Consider the following 26,513-nt stretch of genomic DNA (forward strand, 5'->3'; position numbering starts at 1 on the left):
TCCAATTGGCTCCAGATATTTTTTCTTTTTTCATTTTCTTGGATATTATGTTGATAAAAATGATTGGACTGCCAATATGGGAGTGTCCAAGGCTTCAGTAGGTTGATGCATGTGGCATAATTTCACAATAGACTCTGAGAACTAATTTAAGACTTCCTACCCACAGATTATGCATTGTGCGACGGATTAATCATTTCATGTGATGTATATCAATGTGGTTAACAGAAAATAGCAGAGCACATCCAGGGGAAGGCCTTCACTAGGTTTCAGTCTGAATGGTATTCATCCTGTGAACCCTTTTACCCTCATAGACATTTTCACAACTCTGACAGAAACAGCAGCGAGCCACTTCTACAAGGCTACATGTGCCTCAGTGTTCTTGAGTTCAAATAGCATTGCACTTGTCTGCTCGTGATTTCCTCCTTTGCTTGCCTGTGCTTGCCCTTTGTTTGTGTACCGCGGTGCATCTGTGTGTACCGCTGCAACAAACTCTCTCTGACTTAATCACAAGCTCAGAGCAATGCGAGAGTGCTGTCAGTTTTCCACAGGGGAGGGCCTAATTCACTCAGTGAGTGATGCAATCAATCAAATAAAGCATCCATCAGCGCTGCTGGAGGAATTCCTGTAGAGTACATATGACAGCAGGGAGTGCCAAATAGAGCCTTAGATGAACTGATCACACAAACAGAGTGGCTGTGCAACTTGCAACTACACAGCTACAACATACATTACTACTTTGAGATTATTGGGAAGATACTCCAGGCGTTTATTGATTTGTAACTAAATCAGGTCATTTTCTGCAAGACATATTGGGAATGTTTGTGTCGGGGATATCGACAATGCAATGCAACTAATTTCCTTCATGTAGTGGTTCTAACCAGTTACACTGTATTTTATCATATACTACCATTTACTGAAAATGTACTTCTTCTTTTCAGATGCATACAGCTACACACCAAACGTCAGCTTGTCCCTGCCCCTGGGCATGGGCAACCCCTGTCTGGCCACCCAGTACCACACTTTACAGTCCAGCCCGGTCATCTCAGTTTCCTCTTGCCACCAGACTGGCTACAGCCTCCAAAATGATAATCATGCAGCATCAGGTTATTACCTTCCTCATGGCCTGAGACCCAATGGGGCCCCAGCCTTGGAAAGCCCCCGCATAGAGATCACAGCCTACAGCCAATATCCCGAGGATGAGGTAGAAGAGAGTAGCAGTGAGGACCACATCATCAAACGCGGCGTTAACTCCATCGTGACGCTAACACTGCCTAATGCCGATGGTTACCGTGATCCCAGCTGCCTCAGCCCTGCCAGTAGCATCTCGTCCCGTAGCTGTAACTCAGAGGCGTCCTCTTACGAGTCAGGCTTCTACAACTATGACAACTCCCCCCAGAACTCTCCTTGGCAATCTCCTTGTGTTTCTCCCAAAGGCTCGTCCTCACTCCTGTCCTGCCATCATGCTAGTGGGCCAGCAGCTTCCCCTCGCCATTCACCATCCACCTCCCCGCAGATAGGAGCTTTAGCTGAGGAAGGATGGCCAGCACAACCTCGTGGCTCCAGGCCGAACTCCCCATTCTGCAGCGGAGGCAACGGCATTGGCTCCATGGGAAAGAGAAAGTACAGCTTCAATGGCACCCCATACCGTCAGACATCCTGCTCACCCAACCAGTCGCCCACCCCATCCCCACATGGCTCCCCGAGGGTCAGCGTCACAGACGAGAACTGGCTCGCCAATACCAACCAGTACACCAACTCCGCCATTGTGGCTGCCATCAACGCGCTAACCACCGATGGAGTGGTGGAAATAGGGGAGGGAATCCCAATCAAGACAAGGAAGACCATGTTGGACCACTCAACATCCATGAGCCTGAAGATGGAGCCTGCCGGTGAGATGCTGAGCCCTGACGGGGAGCTCTGTCATGAGGACTACCCCTCCCGCATGGCCCTGAAGAAAGAGAACTACTGTGGAGGGTTCCTCGATGTGCCCCAGCACCCGTACTCCTGGTCTAAACCCAAGCCTTACCTCAGGTGGGTAAATCTGCACTTACACATTATCCATGTTAAATACTTAACACTTCCAAGATGATTGGTCCATCCAGTGTTAAACCAACCCTTTACAGTTGCAAATTATGAAGACAATAATACATGATGCAATGAGATTGACTTAGTATTTATGGTTGATTTATGGTTTCAATTAGGTCTAGGTCTGCTTTTGAGTGGTGTATTTTCAGGCACTGAACAGAAAATCATCATTAATCCATCCATTAATGCCACTAATTTATTCTTAATTGACATAGTTCATAGAGTTGTTTATTTATTGCAACAAGGTTGTTTTCACTTTTTTTATTCTCAAAAGGCCATATCAAGAGAATGAAATCCAAGTAACATGCTCTGTACTTCCAAAATAGTTCTCTTTGAAGATCAAAACTATTTCATAAATCATATTTCACAGGAAGGAATTGCCCAGCCTCTGTGTGACTGTTTCTATAGTAACCAGCACACAAACATAGGTGCGGATACAATCACACACTTACTCAAATACAGCAATTCACTCAGCTATAAAATTGATTTCTGACTTTTGAGCGAGGTAAGCTTTTTTTTTCAATTTCAATTGTGTCCCTCATGGCATTATTTTCCAAGCCAATAACACACTTTCCTGTCGGAAATCAAGTGTTTGATTAAGATAGTGAGTTACAGGAAGTAACGGTGACAGGCCTGGCTGAAGGGGAAGCAGTCTGTGGGTTAATCAGCCGGCTCGCTGCTCTGGCCTGTCGCGCCATCAGCCCATCTCTTTCTGTGTAGCTTAGCCTGATGTCATGCACTGACTGGGCAGATAAAGCCCTGTGGGGGGAAATCAGTTCGTTTTGGGTCAACAAACAGCCCGCAAGCTCCACAAAGATGCCAGAGATTGGTTTCAGTTGAGCCACCCTTCAGGTCAGGGGTTTGCAATGACCAGGCATCCGGCGTCGAGAAATATTGTCTTGCACATGTTTGTTTTGGTTTAGATATCTCCACGGTGTTCACATGGGAAGCTCTGACTCTCCATCTCAAGAACAATGATGTTAGGGCAGGCAGCTGTAGGTCTCCCTCGAGAGAAACAGATCTCATGCTCTAAGACGGGGTGTGCTGCTGACCCTATTCTGTTGTATAACTCTATTGTGTTTTATACCAGAGTGTCTGTCCTTTAGAATTGTACAGTTGTCAATTTGAAGTGGATAATTATTGTATCAAAGGACAGACTGATTGCGACCTTGTGTGATTTGGGTTTTTCTTTTGCCCTAGAAATGTCTGTTCTCCCGCTGTCCCTTCCTTAACTCCCTGTGTCCTTTTCCACCTGTCACACCATAATACCAAACACACCGTTTCCAGACGAAGCCACATTCGTCTTTCATTTATTTATCGTAGGAAGGCCCGCTAATTATTGCACAGGATGAAGGAATTACACGTCAGTGGATGACTTCAATTGATTAGATTAAAGACGATGATGACATGGAGAAGGATCAGCCCAGTTGGATTACACTAAAGAGTCCCAGTTTGAAGTTGAACTATGTTAAGAACTTTTGGATTCAGATGTCACTGGCGGTGATGGAAACTGGAAACATTTGAACTTATTAGCCATCACTTTAGAAAATTACACGTGACAAAAGTTTAAGAATTAAAAGAGGACACAGAGGAAAGAATTTAGGAAAGAATAACCTGCCACTATATATATCACAGAAAGAATGACCTATTCATGGATATATATTAAAACTCATTCATAACCATGTTATAACAGAAAATGATGAACAAACGTTTTTTTGCTTTTCACTTTGACCAAACATAAATTGTTGTTAATTGACATTGCAGCCCCTCTCTGCCATCTCTGGACTGGCAGCTTCCATCCTGCTCCGGCCCTTACAACCTACAGATCGAGATGCAGCCAAAGTCCCACCACAGGGCCCACTATGAGACCGAAGGCAGCCGAGGGGCGGTGAAGGCCCCGTCAGGAGGCCACCCTGTAGTACAGGTATGATGGCAACATTTTGTTAGCTAGCGAAGGGTTTCTGAGTTGGGTCTTATAGACTCACTGTACACATCACTATTAACTACACACAGGGAAGGCTTTGTTGGTTAAAACTGGAGATTTTTTAGCTGTCATGACAGCATAAGTGGTAATAAGCAGACAAGCACCTGCTGATTCATTTCACAGTACTTTTTTTTGTATTTTCTGTCCAACAACAAGCCAGTGCCCTGGACATGTGGCTGTTGATTTTATGACAGCATATACTCACAGAGCAGAGTAGCATTACTTTTTTTCTTTAATATATCTTGACAGTCCTTTTCTTTTTCTTTTTTTCATCAAAGCAATCTTCATGTCAATTCATTTCAAACCAACTTTCATCTGCAAAATCTTCTTGCACAAGACGATATATAAATATATATATTCAAAATGATCCAATTTAATTAGTAATGAAGGCCGAATTTAAAACTTTACATCAGAAAAAAACAACCTTTTAAAGCAAATTACAAGTTAGATATTTAAGAATATTCTCTCAAGTTGATATCACATGTCGTCAGGTTTTATAGTAACTTTTTTATGGCAGTGGTGTAATGTATACACATCACAGGTAACATGTCTCTGCACTTGTATGCTGTGTTGTTAATGCTCCTTAACGCCATGAGTCAATCTACTGTTTCAAAAAGTTGCCATGACCAGCAGCAGTGCATGCCGACTCAATTAGTATAGACCAGGATCATAGCCTCTCACTGTTGTGCTTGGCAAACACTTAAGGAGAACACGTCAGCCTCACCAGGAGTACAGCAGACATCCTTTCTCTGCCACACTGTCATCACACTGCTCTGACAGTCTAGTTTACTCAAGGTGGTTATGTAGCATGTGTGCATGCCGTGTTTAAGCGTCAATTCCAAATTTCAATGTAGTCAATTCCAAATAAAACTTCACTTAACCTAATGAACTAAAGGGAATTCTTAATTCTTTGTTTTAGACTGTATGTGAAGATAACAGTTGTAGGTGTTGGATTCATGATACAACAAAGCAAACATTGTAGAAAACTTTTTTTTAGACCAGTTTATTTGACAGATGGTGGTCCCTCCTTGTTAAACCCCTAACAGTAGACAATGTTTGCACCATAGCTGTTTTGTAAATAGATGTTGTCAGCAAATTATGCTCTGCTCCTTGTCAAACACAGTCGACAGCTGTTGGCCTTCATGGTGATATAAACAGGCTCGTACAGCTTTAAGTTTTCTCTGTAAATACAGGTAATTATTCCCCTTCATTACAACCCTTTGTATATCAACATGCGGGTGAATCAACACCTCACACCTCCACGTGAGGCTGACCAGACTCAGCCTGCCATGAACAGCTGCGGCAGGTGAGACTGCTTTTGATTAAGCCTACCCCACTTTCTGACTCACTCCGGCAGTGAAAAAGTCATGAGTAAGCATCCTGTGTCTTTGCACTGTGTTGTCCAGATTTAGATTGATGACATGGTCTATTTGTATGATTTTACCCAGACGTCAATTGAAAGCCAACTTTGCAAGGATGTTTTCAAGTCTGTGTCTGTTTAGCCAATATCAGTAAGTACTAGTCATAGAGGAAATATGATGACAGCTGCTTTACCGTCACACCTCCCACCTTCTTGCATAGCTCACACTTTACTCTTACTTTTTTTTTAGTGAGGAGTGATTTATGCCTCTCACATTGCATGTGCAGACAATTGGGATATCTTCAGGGTTTTTTTTATAACACTGGAAACCACTGGAAGCGTTGTAGTTGGCAGAAAGATAAATCTATAAGGGTCGGCAATCATGTCTACATGCTAGAGGGGGAAATACAAAAGAAGAGCATGTGCTGTATCTCCCAGGTACAAACTTATCATAAACCTCACTGTCTCACTTTTTTTCTCTCTTTCCGTCTTTGTTGAAGAGAGAAATGTTGTTGTTGTAATCTTGGAGGATAGTGCATGTTGTAGTCCCCAGTGCCCTGGGGGAATGAGTGGCAAGCCCTGGATGGGTGAGGTGCAATCAAGGAGAATGAGTCAATAATGACACCGGTGTAGGAAGAAGCCTAGGAAGTGTCTTGTGTGCCTGTGTAGTCTGTTTGCCTGTGCTAGAGACTGAAGGGAGAAGGAGAGAAGGGGCAGAGGGAGTCACCAGGCAGCTGGGGCCTCGCTGCCCCAGGAGATGCTCTGTATCCTGCTGATTAGGGCCCGGGTGTCCTGGAGGTTGGCTGAGCTTGATGGTGGTGGGGTTGTTTTGGTAGTGGCGGATAGGAGTCAGAATCCCGACACCCATCAGAGGCCAACTCCCCCGTCTCCTCACTCTCTCTCCCCTGGAGGATATGAGGATGTCACTCCTCATGAACCATTCATCCTTCAACCATCTCCTAAACCCTCACCAGCAGGCCTCCCTCATTTAAAGCTAAGTCATCCACTACTGTTTTTTTTTTTAGCTCATGGATGATCAGACACAAGTTCTATGAGTGATGGTGACACGTGTTTAGGAAAGCAACTCTGCATGAATAAACAACCAGATGAAAAACATGAAGAGATACACTGTTTATAGAGCTTACAATGTTCCCAGGAGACATAGAAAGTCAAACCAGGATGCTCAACTACTCGTGAACGGTTCCTGACTTGTTATTCAATAACAAGCAGATGTGTTTTCCTGACAAATAGATCTGCAAAGTTGAGGACCTATAAGGTCTGACATCAGCCGTAGCTGCAGCAGATCAACCACACCTCATTCAGTCCTCCTCACCACACTGGATGGAGAGACTGTGGCAAAGTTTGGTGGAGAAGTGCAGTGTCTTAACCCCAGCCACACACTGATGAAACCCCAAGATTATGGGTTACCTCGACTCATTACCCCTCTGTTGCTTGAACCAGCTCTACGGGCTTCAAGTTCAAAATCTCAGTCATTTATTCTGGACTCGCACTCTGTCCTTTCCCTCCCCTCCTCCGCATCAGCAGCCTGTTGACCTCCTCAGAATGGTCGTCATTGTGACCACCACAACTGCTTTCCACTTTATTTACTGCTTAAGACCACGGCATCATTAAAGAAATCTGGGGGTACCTTATCGGCTCCTCTCACACTGTTCCAGACTTTCCCCCTCTCTCACCACAGGTATGCCAAATCCTACAGGATGGTTTTTGAAGCCCAGAAAAAAATAAAAACTAGGTCCACCTTCACTCGTAACACCACCACAACATTTATTGATGTTTTTTTCCAGGGAGCACTGGGGGGAAAGGGGTATATGTTAGGAATTCTTTTTTATGGAGAAAAAAAGTTATGGAGGACATGACCTGGATCTGAAAAGTCTGGGATTTGTTGAAGATGGTGAAAAGGCTTTTAGGTTCAACCTCAGTCAGGAAACACAAAGACATCCACTCGGCCCTCAGTAACAGCAGACACCAACACCTGTGTAGTATTAAACCTATCGCACAGCACACAGTGCAGTCCTGCATATGGCTAGTTTGTAAAGGATAATGACTGGCCTATAGGGCCTTCCCCCTCATGCATGCACACACTCCTTCAGTCTCTCATTAAGTCTAAAGCAGCAACAGACATGGTGTAATTTCAGCAGGATGTGGCCATCATCGCTATTAACGTGTGCGTGACTTAATACCCATCTCCTTTCCTCTGCACTTGCATGTAATGCACATCAAATTTGCCGTATGTTTCCGCCACATCGACATGAAAGACCTTGGCCAACATGTGCTCGATTCTTTGCATGTGCTGTTTCACCTCGGGATCTCAGTGCTGGCTGGCTGTGTAATTTCTCAAAAGAAACCCACTGATCGATGGCACCCTAAACTGTAGCTGCTTATTGGTCATTAAGCCCACTGCCACCTCTTGTTTGATATCCAAATGGCTTGGCGTACCCTGTAGTGCTGTTAGAGTTTAGTCAGGGGTGCTGATATTTGCCCGAAGGGGTATTTATTCAACTGTTAAACAGCGGTTTTACCCCATCTATGGGGTTTCCCTTCCATTGGTATTGGGCTACCACTAATTACCATTGAATAGCAAGTGGAAAAAATGGCGTAAGATTTGTATCATTTTGGCTGGTTTGAGGCAATGACCAGACGTCCTACATATTTATGAAAAAGAAACTAATGGATAGTGGTGATAGAGGGGGGTTTTCAGCAGTCATTCGTGCCCCATCTAACTCAAATTCTCCATATTTTTTGATGATATTTCTTATGGCAGACTGTGCTGGTAAGCAAGTCATTCCTTTTAGTATGGAATTTGGACCGTCATCGGTCTAGACTACGGCTTGTGCTTGAAACGATGCCCTCAATGACATAACAGTTGAGTAGACAGTTCCCAAAAAAAACTTGAGCTGTTTGGTTGCTTATAAATGGGAAGATTTTGTAGCTATGGAAATGCAGCACATTAAAGGTTGTTGCCGTATGTATTCAATATACGTCACTTCAGACATCAGTGGGGCAGGAGGGTGATTGAGTTAAGTCTGGATGGAGAGACAGCTTGGACGAGTGTACATTTAATTGGGTACAGCAGAGGCTGGCTGTGTGACTGTCAGCACTTGACAAAGAGAGGGGAGCGTGATAATGGGAAAAAGCCTGAATCTGCTGTTCAATCTCTCCTCCCCTTCTTCGTAACCCCATCTTCTCCACTGCTTCCAGTCGTCTTCTCCCTCTCCTATTTCCTAATTCTCTGCGCCACGTGGCCCTCAAAGAGTCATGACATTTCTCCAGGCAGTGATGAAATCACTGCAGAGCGATAGCAGGCAGCACACTGCAGGCGTGTGGAGTGTATTCACACTCAATTTATAGTTAGGCCAAACGTATCTAATTTACCAGCAAATCACTTTTAAACATTGCCTCTTCAAATAATTTATTTTGAATAATCAAGACAGTTACAGGCAGCAATGAAATGTCACTATTACAGAAACAAAATAAGAGGAAAAAATGTGTAATGGGAAAAAAACCCCATTAATTTTAAATACAGTGTAACAAGTGATTTTTGTTGTGTGAAGAAAAGACAATTTAGCAATGGCTGAAAGTTTCACTTAAAATTCTATTTCTGCCATGGTCTACAGGCACTGGGAAATGAATGGTCGAAAGTGGGTGGGATAGACCCTCTTTTCTCCCTTTTGCCAATACCCCACCACATCATCAGAACTGACCTAGACAATACAGCTGCATACAATTACACAATTAATGCATCAGCTGCCATATCCACAATGTTTTACTTGCGCCTAAACCATCAAAAATGGCCTCTGCAACAGTGGCTTGCGGTAGGAGGTGTAAATGGATCCGGCTGACACAGTGGCAGAAGTTGGCACCCTTAAACAGCTGCAAATCAAGCCCGGATCAAACTTGGTTTAGATTAGCTCAAAATAAATATACAGTACGTGTGCCAGATACAGCTGCAGTTCCAGCTAGGAAAACTCATCTGGTCAAAATTAGCTGCTGCCTGGTTCAACGACACAGTATTAGACAAACACATAGCTGAGGTCACAGGTGTGTGTGAAGTCTTCGTCGCCACCCACACTTAAAGTTTACAACAATATCTAGACTTTTTGCCTCATCTTTTGAGAATAAAATGATGGAGTGAGCTTAGCACTCTTCTTGTGGTGAGTATTTGAGTTAGCATCATAAGAGTTAAGCAGAAGCTAAGGGAGAGGGTCAGGGAGCACATATGGTAAAGAAATTGGGGGGAGGTCGCCCAGGGGGGACTAGACCGCCATTCTTAGCTTCTTGGAAGACCAGCGTCACCAAGAGGACTACCTGACCTCATTAATCACTTCCTGTCCTCCATGAGGTCACTACGGCTTTGAGTGGGGATGCCACCGTCAGTGTATGCAACCACAAGACGAGTGACGGGATAAAGACTACTTCTCCCTCCTGCCTCTCTAGTGGGCCTCCTTACAGCCACGTGGCTGCTGAGGTAATGCTTGGAGATCGCAAGAAATCCATAGAAGTCGTCTGAGGCAAAAGTGACAGACGACACATCTTTGTAGCATGGCTGCCTGCCTTTTATTAAATCATGAGGGGACGTCATGCAATTTAACGCTCCGGTGTTTCAGATTTGTACCTCATGCTCCGCCATAGTGCTCTCACGAGTCAATAACATAAGTAACTGGTAGCATGTGTGGCTATGGATAATTACCTCTGGTGACACCATAAGTAAAATATAACAAGCAGAGCAGGGTCTGTTGGTGAGATCACCGGATAGATGAAGTGGTCCCTTGGGATGCCAAGACTTCAAGAAGCTTCTGACCTCGGCCTAACTCACTGATGACTAGCATGTGTGACTAGCTCACAGGTCAAGACAGCTGCTAGAGACACTATGTGGAGCTGAAAAGAAAAATAGGACGATTGGAACTGGAGATGAATGACAGTCAAAGCTTTACCACTCCTTTGGTATCTGTTTGATATCTGAATCAAAGACCAGACATTATTGAGACATATGGCTATATACCCTACTCCAGACAGAGTCTATTTTTATTCCACGTAATTAAGACTGTAAATTGTTTAAACAGGGACGAGAAATAATACATCCTCTGCCCTGTCCCAAATCCAAAAGACCTGTCATCAAGTCCAGACTGAAAGCATTTCATCTTTATGGTTATGATTAGGCCAGGCAACTATGAATACGGTCACCAGACAAATGTGTTCACAAACCAAAGACTTTAGGTGTCCATGACACTGTAGCACTAATTTCCAGGGATTATTAATGATGTATCTCTTTGGTCTTCCACTATCCTTTGTCTTCCTCACACCCACATCTCTGACTGCGCTCACTAAGGTAATTATAAACCCATTAATCAGATTATGTCATAGGTTACATGTGGTCTGCATTTTGTTATATGACTCAGCCTGTTGGATAAACAACAGGATTTTATTCCATTTGACAAGATCACTGTTTTTATGGAGCTCAAAGAAATTGGTTTTAAGCGATGCATGGGTATGTGTTTGGGTAATTGACCAATTTGTGGGATTTTTCAGATGGCCATGGCTTGTTGAGGCCTGGTCTTGAGTAAGTGATCACTCAGTAATGACATATGTGGTCAAGTAGCTACCTAGGTAGAAGGACAGAGGTCCACATGATGAAAAGTATTCCTCTCTCGGTTGGAACCAGATAGATTCTACAGTTTTCTGACAGTCTTTGAACTGGAAGGATTTCTAAGCCTTCACCAACATCTCCCCCCATTGACCATATGGCCAGTGCAAAGAGCAGACACATTCTGGGAGGTCTACAGTTGAAGACTCACTTTCACCAGAAATCCACATTTGGTTGGCAAATTATTCTGGTCAGAAATCACACACAAAGTATTTGTTGTTCTTCACCACAATTTGGAAATTACAAACCAGCCTGAGTTCACATTTTTGAACCATTACACACTTAGTTATATTACAAAATAATATTACTTTAGACACTTTCAGTAATTGATACAGGGCTGCCAAGTGTAAATTGGCAGTTTCAATTTATAATTGAAGAGCCTTTGACCAAAATGTCAACAGTACTTTTCAAACTATGCACGGCTATGGAGTTTTTCCTCTGTTTTGAAAATATTTGATCTTTTTATTACTTGAACAGTAGCTGCTAATGGAGGTCTTCTAGAGGAAGTGGTAGTTGTTTGAAGTGGTGGTTCTGATACAGGAGTCTCTTTCATCACAGTGGGACACAGTCTCTGAGCTTTAATGGAAATCATAATGCATGTTCATAACTACCCAAAGGCAAAGGGGTGGAATTCCATCTGCATGCCAAGTTCCATGAAGTTTTTTTAAGTTATTGCATTCAGGTGTAAAGTTTGCTGATTTTGACAACTACTGTATTGCACAGAATTTGGACATTGTGTCTAGGTAGGTTATTGTGTATGCCATGATGTCTCTTCACTATGTACTGATAATTTACTTCACTGATCCCAAAAGTTTGTTTGAATCTCCTAGTTGCATCATATACCAATACCATTTTCAGGGAAAATTGCGTTAGCAAAATCATTGGTTCCATGACTTTTGGGGTTTTTCATCAAAGCATTGATTTTTTAGCCAGAGCTGAAATGATTGTCCTGATTTTTTAATTTGACTTTGTAAGGCTCACTTCTACTGAGTCACCGTCGCTTGCTTGAGTCTCTTTAGGCTCTTTTTTAGTAGCAGCAGGCAGATTTAATGAACAATGAATTGAATGGGAGCTGCCTCCACATCATGTATGTCTCTGTGCAGAAATGATCCCTACCCCTAACAGTAGCATAAAACATCAAAAATCTCTACAGTAACAAGTTCAAATAAGAATGACAAGGACCACAGAGATAGGGGCTACAATCCAACCCAAAAAATAAACAAAGAATAGGGGCTTATTTCCACAGCCCTTCTATCATGTCAAAGCTATCATTAAAGGCCCCTTTAACTATCAGTAGCTGATGTGCATTCAATCTCTGTTTCCTAAATGAGGGGTTGCCTGAAAATGGGGGGGGGGGGGGGTGGTCTTAAAACCTGATGTTGCCTCTCACCTGGGTCCCTTTGTTCTCTCGCCAGCTTTATGGCTACATGGAAAGCGAGCCGCTCACCCTGCAGCTGTTCATAGGGACCGCAGACGACCGCCTCCTGCGACCACATGCCTTCTACCAGGTCCACCGCATCACCGGTAAAACCGTCTCCACTGCCAGCCATGAAGTCATGCAATCCAACACCAAAGTTCTGGAGATCCCTCTGCTGCCTGAAAACAACATGAGAGCCATGTGAGTGCTCTTAGAACTTCACAAGTCACCTATCCATCTTTTTTCTTTCCACAATTTTTCAATTGACCTCTACTTCAAAACCACTCACAAAAAAAAACACATTTCTGTCAGTCTGCACCTTGTTCTCTGCCTTAGCTCTATACTAACGGAATGCTTGACGAGAGGTACTGTACAGCACACACTTCTAAATAGGACTTCAAAAATAATATATATGCTTGCATCCCTTGAGATGAATGATTTCTGAGGAGTTGAAATGAATACTGAGAGTTGAGTTCATGGTTGACTTGATTCTGACCAATTTGTGCATGGAATGTAAGGATTGAGACTTAGCTTATGATTGTAGTTCAACCTGCAGTCCTCATGGGAGTAAAAAAAAATATGTTTGCACAAATATAATTCACATGTACAATCAAACCCATTACATCAGGCTTAGCAAATATTTGCCAGTTGAATGTATTAGATAACTACTGCTAAGCCAACAGGTCTGATGAAAGAAAACTGCACTCCAGTATCAGGATCAGAATTTCAGGATGCTCAATAACTCACAAGTCATGTAGTAGTTTTTATATGCAATGAAAAACAATGTACTAGAGAAAATACAAATGTCTATTATTACAAAAATTCACAAAATAGTCTGTAGGCTAAGTGTGCTTGGTGTCTACAATGTAATCATATGCTTAAATCAAATATAAATCTTTTCACAGCAGACGTTTTAGCTTGTTAAAGGAGGAAAAACACAGGTGTTACTAATAATAATAACGAGGTTGACTTTCAGTGCAATTATCCCAGTAAGCCTTGATAATGTCAGCCAGCATGCCAAATAACAGCATCCTGAAACAGAAGCAGCAAAAAACAATTCATCTATAATTATAATTAATATTAAGAGCGTTTTTTTTGTTGTTGAACTATGACCCCTTGAAACATTTACTTCAAGGACTTCTTCTTAATCAAGAACTGGTAAACAACAGCATCAGTCTGCTAACAAAAAAAACATGGAAAAGACAACTGCTTTGAGTTTAAGTATGAGAAGCTTAGCACATGTTTTCTAGTGTTGTCTCTTGCTAAGACAAGCTAACTCTGTAGCTAACTCCAGCTTTATTTGCTCCTTTTCTACACGTAGTGTTTACCACAAAATGAGCTAGCTAACTCGCTAAAACGCTGCTAGTTGGTGGCTAAATACTTTAATTTTAATTTACCTTTGAAAAACATCTAGCTTACCTAGCCTAGCATCTTTTGCTAGGCTAAGGAAATTCAGTCTTTGCCTCTCATACTCCCACCAGACCTGCACTAATCCAAGGGACTGTGCTCAGCAGCAGGTTGAGGGGCTCCATTCAGACTAGGCAGCAGTGAATAGTTTGGCACGGGGCCGAGAACTCTGTGTTATGGATTAAACCTTTGTATTAGAATATAGGTTACAAAAGGATTTACCTTTTATTGCACCTAAACGTATCTATTCCTGTTCATTAATGTGCTGAAGTTCATAGGATGTTGGGGATTCCTGACTTGTGGTAGTGGCTTTCTTTGGTCAGAAAATGTTTTTTTAAACATTCATACAGCCTTGCGATATCATTTTCTAAAAAATACCACAATATCCCGTGTATTGTATCATATTTAAGGCAGCCCCTCCATTAACTGGATTTAATGGGTCCCTTATCGTGAATCTGATATTAAAGAGAAATATCGAGGAGGAAGTGTTTGCTGCCCTTTTTCTTCAGCCCACGTGCTCAAGAGAGAGTGGAGAAAATTGTCTCTTTTCTCTGCCGACTATCTAAAAGGTCAAATGCAAAGAAAAGCCTTTAACTACAATTTTCCACTAAGACGTTTAACAGTTGTCTTGATAATCTGCATCTCTGCTATCAATCATGGACTCACTGTGTGTGATGAAAACACTCCATTTCAATTTCCGGACAGTTTTAATCTGTCTTTTTTAAATATTATTATCATCGAGGAAGTTCTCATACAAACATACACACAAAACAGATCATAGTGAAGTAGTGGATTATATTAGCAAAGGTAATATATTCTTATAAATACTGTCTACCTTATCACTAAATAAATACTTTAAAGGCTCTACTGCTTAATACTTCAGTTATGACTACAAAGGGGTTTTTTGGTTAACATTTAGAGTATGTATTAGATATTAGAAATAATAATTATATCTATTCTAAATATTCTTTCTGGAGATTTAACTGCCATCTCAGGTTATATAGGCCATGCAAACTGACTACAACTCCTCCATGATGTCTATCATCTTGTGTTTGTTTTAAAACCTTACACGCACAGAAACAGTACAACATCATGCCAGGCTGATAAGAAGTGAATAGTCAGCCTTACATATTAGTTTCCTTATTTATTTAAGTTGGAAAAATGGCTCGCTGTAAAACCTGACATTTACCATGTTCCAGGAAAGGTTCCCAAAAAGCTACCATGTAAAATAATTGAAATGCCAAACCATATCACATTTCCATTCCTTCACTTTCTTAGCAGCCACACTTTTGTTTTTGTTTTTTTAATCAAAGGCCACGTCTGAAAAATTAATGCCATATTTCCACTAAGACAAAGGAAAGAAAATTCAAGTCTTTACCTCCCAAATTGTGAATGAAATACAAACAGACAGCTCAGTTAAGGTTCTACTGTGACATGTGGCAATGATTAACAGAGGTTTAAAACCTTAAATGCATGAAGTGTGAGGCTTCAATGGTGTGACTGGACAGGGTTTGGTGCTCTCAGATAGCAATAAATTCACTTTGTGTATACAGACTGCCGCTGATGTGCTCGGTCCAGAGGAATCCACCAGAGAACTGTTCTGTTCTGGCCTCAGACCACCATGACCTTTTAACACTGTCATTTGAAGTCATTGCTTTTCAACTCTATCTTTGATGACACACTGCATTAATATGACAAATTCATGCCCCAGTGAACTTCCAGTGCATGATCTGTAACAGAAGTATGGACTTTGCTGCTGGTCTTTATGTGCGGCAACTCTTCTTAGTGTCTCAGTTTTTTACACTGATTCAAGGAAGATAACCAGCTCCCATTTCAGCCTCTTTTTAGAGTCTACACCTTCTGACCTTTTGAAAAACAAAATCAGGTTTAAGGCACTTCTGCAACACAGCATCACATCTCAACTCTCTTAAATATAAAACATCATATTTGTTATACATCTTAAAGTTTTTCATTTCCTGTGTTTTCCAGAATTGATTGTGCTGGGATCCTGAAGCTGCGTAACTCGGACATCGAGCTCCGTAAAGGGGAAACCGACATTGGACGTAAAAACACCCGTGTGAGATTGGTGTTCCGGGTACACATCAACCAGCCCAATGGCAGGACAGTGTCTCTGCAGGCTTCTTCTAACCCCATTGAATGCTGTAAGTCGCACACAACATCCCTCAGGCATGAATTCACAAACTTGCACGTCTTTTCTCTCTTAAAGCAAAAGGTGGCATCTACTATTGCAATCCAATAAACTGAGCTACTATTTAACAACACGCTGGACCGAATTCAGTACCTCTGCACCCTGTAAGCTTTATATGATCAAAGTAACTGGCCAAAGCAATAGATGCATTGTACATGGTGCCAGAGACATATGTTATATATCCCAACTGGTATTTTTGTGACTGAATGTACACGTTACTGTGGTAAGACTTTCCCATTAGCACAGGTTCCACAAAGGTCAGTTGCGAGACCCAGTTTTTGGCACAGTTGAATGAACACATTGAATGAAACTTCTGTTTCTTTGTTATTCATTTGTGTATAAGTGGGATGTTATTTGCACCCCGGGAAGCCAATTAAAGTCAGATGGTGGGACCGAGTTGGCATTGTAGTTTATGATCCGAAGTGGATGTTAATCCAGTTTGATCCATCATTACTTAAAAGGCTTATTTAGTTAACTAAGTATTCTCTTAGTGCTTATTGTAAGCTGAATGAGAAAGTAAAGAAGTGCGTCTATAGATGTGATAATAAATGCCTTTAATTGTGTGCCTGGCTGTAAATCTCCTCATCAATCTTATTAGCTGAACAATTCTAGCTAGCCATATTTATACAAAGCAGAGACGTGTAGTTCACTTAAGGCTGAATAGTTTTGAGCTTAAAAATAGGATTTGATTCACTTATCAGCCTTTTGTTTAACGTCATTCACACAGCTGTTGGCTCAAAAGCTCAAAGCAAAGGGGTCATGAAATCATCATTATAAAGTTGATGAGTCTGTTTTCCTAACCAAGACCTGCTGTTTTACTGGCTCTGTGTTGGCCTTGTGCTTCTTAGAGTGGACGGAGATCGGCCAGTGAGCTCACTCATTGTTAATAAATATGTGTGTGTGTGTGTGTGTGTGTGTGTGTGTGTTTCCCTCAAACAGCCCAGCGTTCAGCTCAGGAGCTTCCCTTGGTGGAGAAGCAAAGTGTGGATAGCTACCCTGCTACTGGAGGCAAAATGATGCTCCTCAGTGGCCTCAACTTCCAACCTGACTCCAAGGTGGTGTTTGTGGAGAAGGCGCAGGGTAAGCAGCCGTCACCACGTTTAACTTCTTTTAGTTTCCCCTCTTAATGTCTGCTTCAAATGTCTCCCTCTCCTTCTCTGCCTCAGTCTTTTCCCCAGCCTCTCCTCCCGTCAAAATAGAGCGAGCCCTGCCAGAGAGCCACATGTGGTGTGCATTAAGCCACTATATTTTTAACCAAAGCGTATTTACATTTGCTAAAGTTTCCATTGCCTGTTCACTGGTGCTCGCCACAAGTTAAGGAATGAATCATAACGTGCAATGTCTCTTTCCCCCTCTCTCCCTTGCTGTCTCTTTCCTGTGGATCCTTTTCTTTTGACATTTAACCCACCCTGGTACTTCCACTACGGTTGCCTCCTCTCCCACCCATTCTAGCAGATAGTCACCATGGCTGAATGTCACTGACTCATGGTGAAGAAACCATTTCTTATTTTTTTTTAGGAAGATTTTTCTGTCATGCATTTCCTCTCTGTGTGGGAGTGAGAAATGATCAATAAGCTTCTAATCAAATTTGCATGGGGGATGGTTATTTCCTTTATTGAACCCACTAAATCAAAGAAAAGGTCAAGTACAGTGATACCTCCAGAGTCTGTTGAAAGGCAATGTTGCTGCATACTGTAATTATGAGAAACAAGTAAGGAAGGTTGAATGTGTGAGAAGGTAGGATAGTTCAATATTAAAGTATTCTATCATCACTGGTGAAAGGTTTGGTAAATTAACCACAAGTTCAACATTAAAGTCATAGATTATCCCTTGAAAAGTTTTTTTTGCATGAATAAACAGATCAATAAATTAGGGTATGTTGAAGTATGCCGAACACAATTGGGTACAACCTGCTCTGGATCACACACTTATGAATTTAAACTGGACCCAGAAATCATGAAAAATGTCAAAGAAAACAACTTTCAAAGTGAGATCTTCAGACCTTAGTCTCTTATAGGTCAACAAATGATTTAGGTGAGAATGCTGGGTTGGGAAACTAGTGACATAACAGACTCAAATAAAATCTTCAAAGATGAGACAAGCTAATAAGCAACATACCTTAAAGCTTTTTTACCTGCACATCATCCTGATATAAGTGTACTCTGAAGCAACGTAGAGGTTACTTGAAAGGCAAAGAGGAGGTTAGGGGAGGCGGATGAACTTGATAATATGGGGTCTCCCTCCCCATGGCTTTACTTAGTCATGGAGAGGGATCCCCTGGAGAGGAAAGCCCATTCATACACACCTCACCACCCTCTGTTATTTGAGCCTCATGACCCCCTCTGACTACTATTTCCCTTTTTAACCCCCTCTCTCTCTTCCTCTCTGTCTACCATGGCTTCTCTGTTTTCACCCCCTCATCCTCCTCTCTCTCTTTTTTTTTACCTTTCTCCTCGATACCCGTTAAAGACATTAGCCGATGTGCAGCCCTGGGCTAGCGGGATCCCCACAGTCATGCGTGCCATCGACATTTCAGTGGCTTGTTTTCCGTCTATGTGGTGTCCAGAAGGAAAGAGAGAGATCGAAAGAGAGGTTGTCTGTCTACTACTTAGTCTGCTTTTATGTAAACTTTAATGACCCACCACTTCCAGGGTCTCCTAAGTCAAAAAGCCCATTACCGACAGAGCTACACACTCTACACACATGCACACACAGGAACACATATATCACTCACTAATGGCAACTGTGTATGCGCTAGTATGAGCGTGGAAAAGTACTTATGTTCAAATATACTGCAAAATATTGTCTTTTGGCATTTTCATCAGAGAATCCCGCTGTTTCATGAAGGTTCTCGGTCATTTCTCTGATTATTGATTTAGAAAGACAGAACTGGGATGAGGAAAAAAAGAAACCAATAAAATTATAATTATATTACAGATTTATCCTTCAACCTTGGTTTTATTTTCCCCTGGAAAAGTTCTTGACTAAAATCACCCATGAAATGCAGATCCTTGCTGCGCAATAATTACAACTCAGAGACAAGTGCTTACACACAGTCGGACACACACATGGACACGTACAGCTGCACAACACCAATCACTGCTTTAGCCACAGTGGTGACAGCCATTACTGCTGCTGGCATCAAAGGTCAGAATGGTGGCACACTTTTCAATATCGACTTCAATAAACACCTCCCAGAAAATTCCACAAATCCTAAAGAGCAACAGACCTTTTTTGAGTCTTCCTGTCCAACTTTGTGAATTAATTTACAAAGATAAAGCTCATGTTTTACTGGTGTGAACATACATTAGTATATGCAGTAATACTTGTTATAATCTGCACAAAAAAACATGTCTTTGAAGGGCTGAGAGTAAACTTTAGGGTTGGATTGGAAAGATGGGAAAGTTTTTTAAAACCTACATGAAAGTTGCCGCTTGAATCTCTCTCCCCCTGTCTGACTTGTTTTGATTATCTTTCAGTCCCCCCCCCCCGAGATGCCCTCAGTATCAAATGAGCAGAGCTCGTTGCGGTTGCCACTGTGGGAGATCTTAATGCACCTTGAAAAATAATTACTTCTTTTCAAATGCCATGTCCATCCCCAATGCTTCTATTCATCACCCACAGGATAACTGATGTAAACTGGGTGCGTCTTCTGCGTGTGCATGTGTGTTTGTTGTTGTGCATGTGTGTGTGCACACTCGCTGCTAGCCTGCAGGCCTGTTTGCGTTGTTCAGTAGGAAGTGTTTTCTGTGAGTGATACACAAGGGATTCCCTGTAGAGGGGTGAAACGGAATAGACAAGACCGTTAGAGGGAAGGAAGAGAGAAGAGGATGAAGGGAGGAAATAAAGACTAAACTTCCTTAGAAATTCTGCCTTTGACCTGGATTATTGACATCCAGGCATAGAAGTGATCGTATCCTGCTTGCCCTGATTGCAATTGGATGAGTGGAGAAATGTCAAGTGTAGGGTCAAATTCTACGGGTCCTGGCAAAATGTCTTACGTGTTCATGTGACTTATTTATGGCTTACATTTATTATTTAATGAATGAGTCAACATAACCATTTTACGTTTTTTAGTTTTATCCCAGAACTTGCAAAACAGAGACCAAATAAACCAGACTGTATTCAGATAATGATAGTTGGAACTTCCAATCCAAATTTGTGTTCCTGCTACAATTTAAAAATTAATCATTTTTGGCATATATATATTTTAATTGAGTACTTGGTAGTGGGGACTACCCTTCACATTGCCACAGTGATTGCATATATGAAATTTTCCATCATCATTTGCACTGTAGTTCTTGGTCCAATTTGACTGTTATTCCATGATGTGCTGAGGTTGTGTCAATGATTTGGTTTGCCCAAACCGCTCTTCTGGCACAGGAATAGGAGGACATACCTGGCGCACCTATTGCAGTGTGTGTTCTGGCTTGCCCTGCTTTCCATGGACGGAATGAGGGCTACAGGCGAGGAAAATAGAGAGAGATACAAACAGACAAACAGAGGGACAGAGAGAGAGAGAGAGAGAGAGAGAGAGAGAGAGAGGGGGGGGGGGCTGGGGAAAGCCTTCACTCTGACTCAAAGGGAGGGGGGGGAGGTAAGGGAATTCCCTGGTGAGCTGGATAGTTTTTACATCTGGTAGGATTGGAGCGTTGCCTGGAGCTCGGCAGCACCACACAGCCTGGGCTGCAGCAGGAAAAAGTCTGGTCTTTTTCTTTTCTTTAGGCGAGTTGAGTTTACAGCCAAGACTAAGAGAAATTCTGAGCTAGAGTATAATCTGTAACACTAAGAAACAAAACCCTGAGGCTATTACTCTAGTCATGCAAAAATATCCTCAGCAACAGGCTGAAATATTTGGATTCGAGAAAACCAGCACCACAGACTATGATCGGAGTTCATTCACAGACTGTTTATATTTGGTTGAACACCTCTACCTTGGGCAAGTCTAAACAACAGATGAATTGGTTGATGTATTGTACCTCTAGCGGTATGTCTAGACTACCTTTGTCTTCCTGCATAATCTTGGCTCAAAATGTTAGAACTATGGCTGTATCAGTTCAACCTTCATCCCAACATCAGGGAAGAGATTTGTCAAGTTTGACTTACATCTTGTCTACTAAGGATGGTATAACAAGCTTAATAAATTATAATGTATGATAGCTGTATTTTTAGGAAGTTCTCTTTAGCTTTTGGGTGTAACCTGCCCGTTGGACATACCCAATTCTTTGGGTGTTCCTTTGGGAAATAGATGAGTCAATACCCGAAGAGACAAACACGCCATTCTGTATTGGAGAGGGAGACATCAATACACTCTTAAAGAGATTAATTTGACAAACTTAGCCTGGATTGTAAAAGCTTTCAGCAATTTTGACTGTGACAATGCAAGAAAGATGAAGCCTATTTGCAATAGAGCCAAAAGTTGATTCCAGTGTGATGCAACAGGCGATGGTGCCATTTTGGAATGCCTTTGCTTTGGGCACATTTATGCATCAAAGAACTCAGCTGAATCATATCAGTATTCATAACAGAAAGATGTCTAGAACTTGTCTGAACACGGTATTAGCAGTTTCTTCGGATCAGACTTTATTCTTTTCCATTGCCCTTTCAGTGGCAGGTCTTAAGGAATGCCCACCCAAGAAAAGTGATTGCTCTTTATTGAAAGTTGGGTCCTTCATGTCCACTAACTGTTAAAACAACCTTCTTCAAATAGCAACACTGCTTATATCACCTCTTCATACATTACATTTAAAGGTTTGTAAAGTATTAGTCTTACTTTGATCCTCTGTGATATACCAAGCAGCACACCATGCAGGGTGTCTATCCTTGATGTCTTCCTTGCGAACATAAATATTGGACAATTGTAAAAGTCTGGATGATGTTCCAGTCATCCCTCTCAGTCTTTAGATGATTTTCAGACTCAATGCCACACAGCTGGAGTCTTGATAAAAGGATAAAACCAGACTCTACTGGTCGGCATTCTCTTCAGACTGGACCCAAAGGTCAACTCAGCTCATGCTTTCCCTGTAATACACCAATAATAACTCACTTCCTGACTATAAAACCATCGTAAATTTACTGTCAGGTCATAATTTATACAGGAACCTTTCAGTTTGAAGCAGATCCACCTTTCTCCAATTTCAGCAGTCCTTAGATTGGCGGAGGTGAGGTGCTTAAGAACGGAATGCATCTGCACCTCTTAGATCAGTCATGGGGGAACCCCTTTGGCCTTTAGGCTTTGTTCCTCATACAAAAACAATTCTTATATCCGTGAAGATGTGTTAAAATGACTGAAGTAATGTCAATCAAGGTAGAAGTGGTACAGAGGCACTGAAACAGAACAAAAACTTGAAATATGTAAACAGGAAGGAGACAATAATACTACTTAAAATCATTTCTGGAAAACAGAAATATCTGCAAAACACATCTGGGTTGTTTCACAAGACAACCTTCGCAATTAGACATGTGAATCATATTTTCCATTCTCAGAAATACTACAGTGAACTCTCTTTGGTCAGTGGACGTTGTTGTGCACGACACAACACTTAATGAAAGGAAAAATCCTCGCTGGCTGTCAGGAAGGAAAGTCAAACCTGCAAGGTCAACATGAGGACAGAGATGTCATTACTCAGCAACTCTTGGGAATCTCAAAAAAGAAGTAATGGATTTAAAAACTAAGAAGTGTTATTTGCTGAAAAATAGGATTCATATCTGTATGGTCCTAGTGATTACACCAATTAAAGGACAAAAAAACAGACGTCTCAAGGACTTTATTATTGTCCAAACCTAAGTCAAAGAATATTTTGACAAATGGAAGGATTGTTTTTGTGAGATTTACAATAACAAGAAAACTGTTGCAGTGTTTTTACTGTATACAAGGTGAAATGTGGTCAAGTACAAAAGATGACTCTTCGAAGCCTCACCCTATATTTGCTCTAATTGCCTGATGAATGTTGGTATTAGTCTTTGTGGATCTCATTTGCACAAGTGAGTCATGCAGACCAGCAGACAGATGGCAGGTTTACCTTCAAGGGCAAGCCTAAGAATAAGTGTTTCTACTTGTGTGTCTCCTTGAATGTTTCTCTGTGGCTTGATCTTCGCTGATCAATCTCCAGACACAGCTCCTGCGCCGCCTTTTGTTTTGTGTCTTCCTCATTCATCATTCAAGTTGAAGGCCACCACAAAGGTAGAGGATGCTGTGGCAAGCGTGTTTGCAATGTGTGCGCATTGCACGTGGGTGGAGGCTGTGTGAAGGAGGAGGTGTTGTCGGGAACAGAAGCTTTTTGCAGATGTTGCAGGGAAGAAAGAGTGAGTGGAAAGTTCTGTGGTTATCAGTCGTACAAGCGCTCTCTGACTCGCAAAAAGGTACTGCCAAATGTGGCCCCATCCCAACTCTGTCTCAGTTTTTTAAATTTGCAAAGTCTGATGGAGTAAGGCTTCAACAGTTTTGGAGGAATAAAGCATCGTAAGGTAATAAGGGTATAGGAGAAAAAGATCAAGAGGAAGGAAGGCAGAGAAAAGTCAAAGAAAAGTTTGAAAACATGTTTACTAGTGGAGGCTGGGGTTGACGTCTTAGTCTAAGGTTTCCCTCTTGGAGTGTCTCCCAGTGCGGAGGCGGGTGAGATTCCCTCTTGGTTCCCCAGACGTAACATGAGGAATGCTCATCTTTGTTTGTCTCTGTGTCTCTCCCTCTCTTTCTCTGACCTTCCCCCTGCATGTGCACACTCTAATTGACCTTCTATACTCTTTGCCACTGCATTTGTCACAGCATTACGTGTGCCTAAGTCCTTTGGACATCTCAACTGCCTATGACATGCTTAGTATCATTGCTGTGCCCCATGGGAGTCCTACAAATGAAAAAAACCCTGCTTCTATTCCCTGGTCATCTAAATATCAACCATCTCCACAAGAGTAATGCACATTTCTCCATATGTAACCGCTATTTCCCTCAGTTCAAATAGAAACCCCTTATCTGATCTGTTCCCCATCTGGTTTTCTCCTTTTCTGGGTTTTAATATTGCCGTTTTGGAAAGAGATATCTACTGGTGTTCACTCCCTGAATAATAAAGTTGACCACCCGCCCCCGCTCCCACAGGTCACCAATAATAAGCCAACCATTACTGGGATCCTCTATATTCTTTAACTGTCGACATGATGTGAAAAACATAATGCTTTGGGGGGGAAACCTGGTTTTACATCTTCTAGATCTCCAGAGACTTCTGTTATCAGATATTTGGAAACTGACTCTGATTATCTTATCTGATGGCTCTCTGTCCCAGAAGGAAAACACAGCAGTTCAGCAGTGCCTGTACTGATGTGAAGGCACAGCTGCTGCCTACCACTGTTAGCATACAGTAGCTGTGCCACATCGCCCATGCTATTGCCTCACATGGTGTGCCACTGACACAAAGGCTGCTCTGTGTCACTTCTACTTCTGTCAGCCTTAATGAGTCATCTGTTCTGAAAGGGGCAGTGGTCTATATGCTGATTGCTGTAGCAGAGCCCAGAGCGTCTGTTAGCTAAGGTGTGGCATGAAATCACAGAGAAACCCTAAAGAATGTGAGTTGAGCTTCTGCAGACTACCGACAGCTGCAGCAGCTCACTGGTGTTTTATTGCAAAGCAGTCAGAGAAACCTCCTCACCACAACAAGATGGAGTTGAGAAGAAAGAGAGAACAAACGAAAGCTACTGCTTTTTGTTATTCAAAAGAGAGAGTTCAGAACAGAATAAAGAGAGAACAATCGCATAATCAAGAATTCCAAGAAGAATTCAAAGAAGAATTCAAAGAAGACACAAAACAGTAAACAACTCATGGTGGTTGACACTGAATAAGGGACTGGGCAATTTAAGATAATAAACCTAAGGCAACCTAAGGCTCATGCTGCAAATTACAGTCATATCAAACTCATGGATTGGTTCTCTTGACAGATTTATAAAGCAGCTCAGAAGTGGAAATGGTGCAAGGCGTGTGGAGGTCTAGCTTACTGCCAGTTTCCCAGATGAAGGGACTGTTGGGTCAGGAACATCTGCCGTGAGCTCATTGGAGGGAACACTGACTCCACATTTGCTCTTTAAAGAACGTCCCAAAAACAACCAGTACTGATTGTGGATGGTGTCCTTCAAATGTGCCCTTTTTTATGCCATATGTTTTGCATCCATTGTTACTTATACACCAGTATCTCGCCCAACAATGACAAAAACATGTTTTTGTAGTTATTTGAAATGGCAATTTAGAGTTTTAAATTCCTTTGAAAAAAAAAGTTGATGTTGACCTATCATTTTGTGTCTGATGAAATACTGTCTTGAGATTTATGTCTCTTTATGTCTCTCATGCAAAATAAATACATCCAGTTACTGATCAGGGTGCAGGACCTATAAGCTCACTAGCCTGTTAGCATCCAGTTATGTGGATTTCAACAGCAATCTGTCAGCTATGTCATGGGAACTTTAACTTGAAAGCAGTAATGGCTATTGAATGGCTAATAACCATCCCAAAAATACTGACTCATTTTAATTAGGACATTTTTACACCTCATAAACTGAATGTCATAGATCCTCTGTAATATTCTGAACACCATTAAAGATGTGTCTTGTTCATAATGAGACCTGTTAAATCTTGTATTTCTCTGTCACTAGATGGGCATCACCTGTGGGAAACAGAAGCCAAAGTTGACAAGGACTCCGTCAAATCAGTAAGTGCACCACACTGACATGGCTCATCTGAGTCCCAACCTCCCGGGAGACCCTCTCCTTTCCTCTCTCTGTCTCCTCCTCATCTGTCCCATGACATGATGTAACCTTTGCTAAATAATTGCTTAATGATGATTAGCCCATGCAATCCTGAATGGAATTTTCACAAAATCTCACCCAAGTAAACAACGTCTGTCTTATTGTTTGTGCATCTGAGATGCTCGAAAACACACACACACACACACACACACACACACACACACACACACACACAAATCACAAAATCTCCTCATAAACACCACATATACACACACATGCTCTTACCTCAACACAGCACTCCCAGCACAGCCAGACATTTAGTTTACAGAAAAGTGTTGTGGTGTGGTTAAACACCTCGTCTGCGCAGGGCTCATGCAGCCAAGAGTGGATTACAGCCCTGCGTTTACCTGCTGCTTTCATGGGAGCCGGAATGAGAAAATAAATCAGTGTGCTCATTTCACTGAGGTCCAGTCACACATTAAGATTGTGATAATATAAAGCCAAGTGAAAGGGAATCGTCAGGAGAGGGAATGAAGCGAATGTTGTTCTACGTGTCACAGAAAGCTGGTTGTGCTCTGTTCATTAAGATTTCACTGAGATTCATTAATTCTTCTTTTAGCGGGGAGAGTAAAGGATCTGCAAGAAAAAAACCTCTTTGCTTGT

The 26,513-nt window shown here is 41.9% G+C and overlaps 1 protein-coding gene across 3 annotated transcripts in view; it reads left to right on the forward strand.

The window, feature by feature from the left end:
• LOC132984349 (nuclear factor of activated T-cells, cytoplasmic 1-like) overlaps window positions 1–26,513 on the forward strand; it is a 58,407-nt gene that overhangs the window by 2,772 nt on the left and 29,122 nt on the right. For all 3 annotated transcript variants that reach the window (XM_061051159.1, XM_061051157.1, XM_061051158.1), the window contains exons 2-7: window positions 939–2,031; window positions 3,850–4,009; window positions 12,507–12,709; window positions 15,905–16,077; window positions 17,064–17,204; window positions 25,758–25,813. In XM_061051159.1, coding sequence (XP_060907142.1) covers window positions 939–2,031; window positions 3,850–4,009; window positions 12,507–12,709; window positions 15,905–16,077; window positions 17,064–17,204; window positions 25,758–25,813 — 1,826 coding nt within the window. The remainder of the gene's footprint in view (window positions 1–938; window positions 2,032–3,849; window positions 4,010–12,506; window positions 12,710–15,904; window positions 16,078–17,063; window positions 17,205–25,757; window positions 25,814–26,513) is intronic.

The sequence above is a fragment of the Labrus mixtus genome, chromosome 11 (assembly GCF_963584025.1).
Source record: "Labrus mixtus chromosome 11, fLabMix1.1, whole genome shotgun sequence".
In the NCBI taxonomy this organism is placed as follows: Eukaryota; Metazoa; Chordata; class Actinopteri; order Labriformes; family Labridae; genus Labrus; species Labrus mixtus.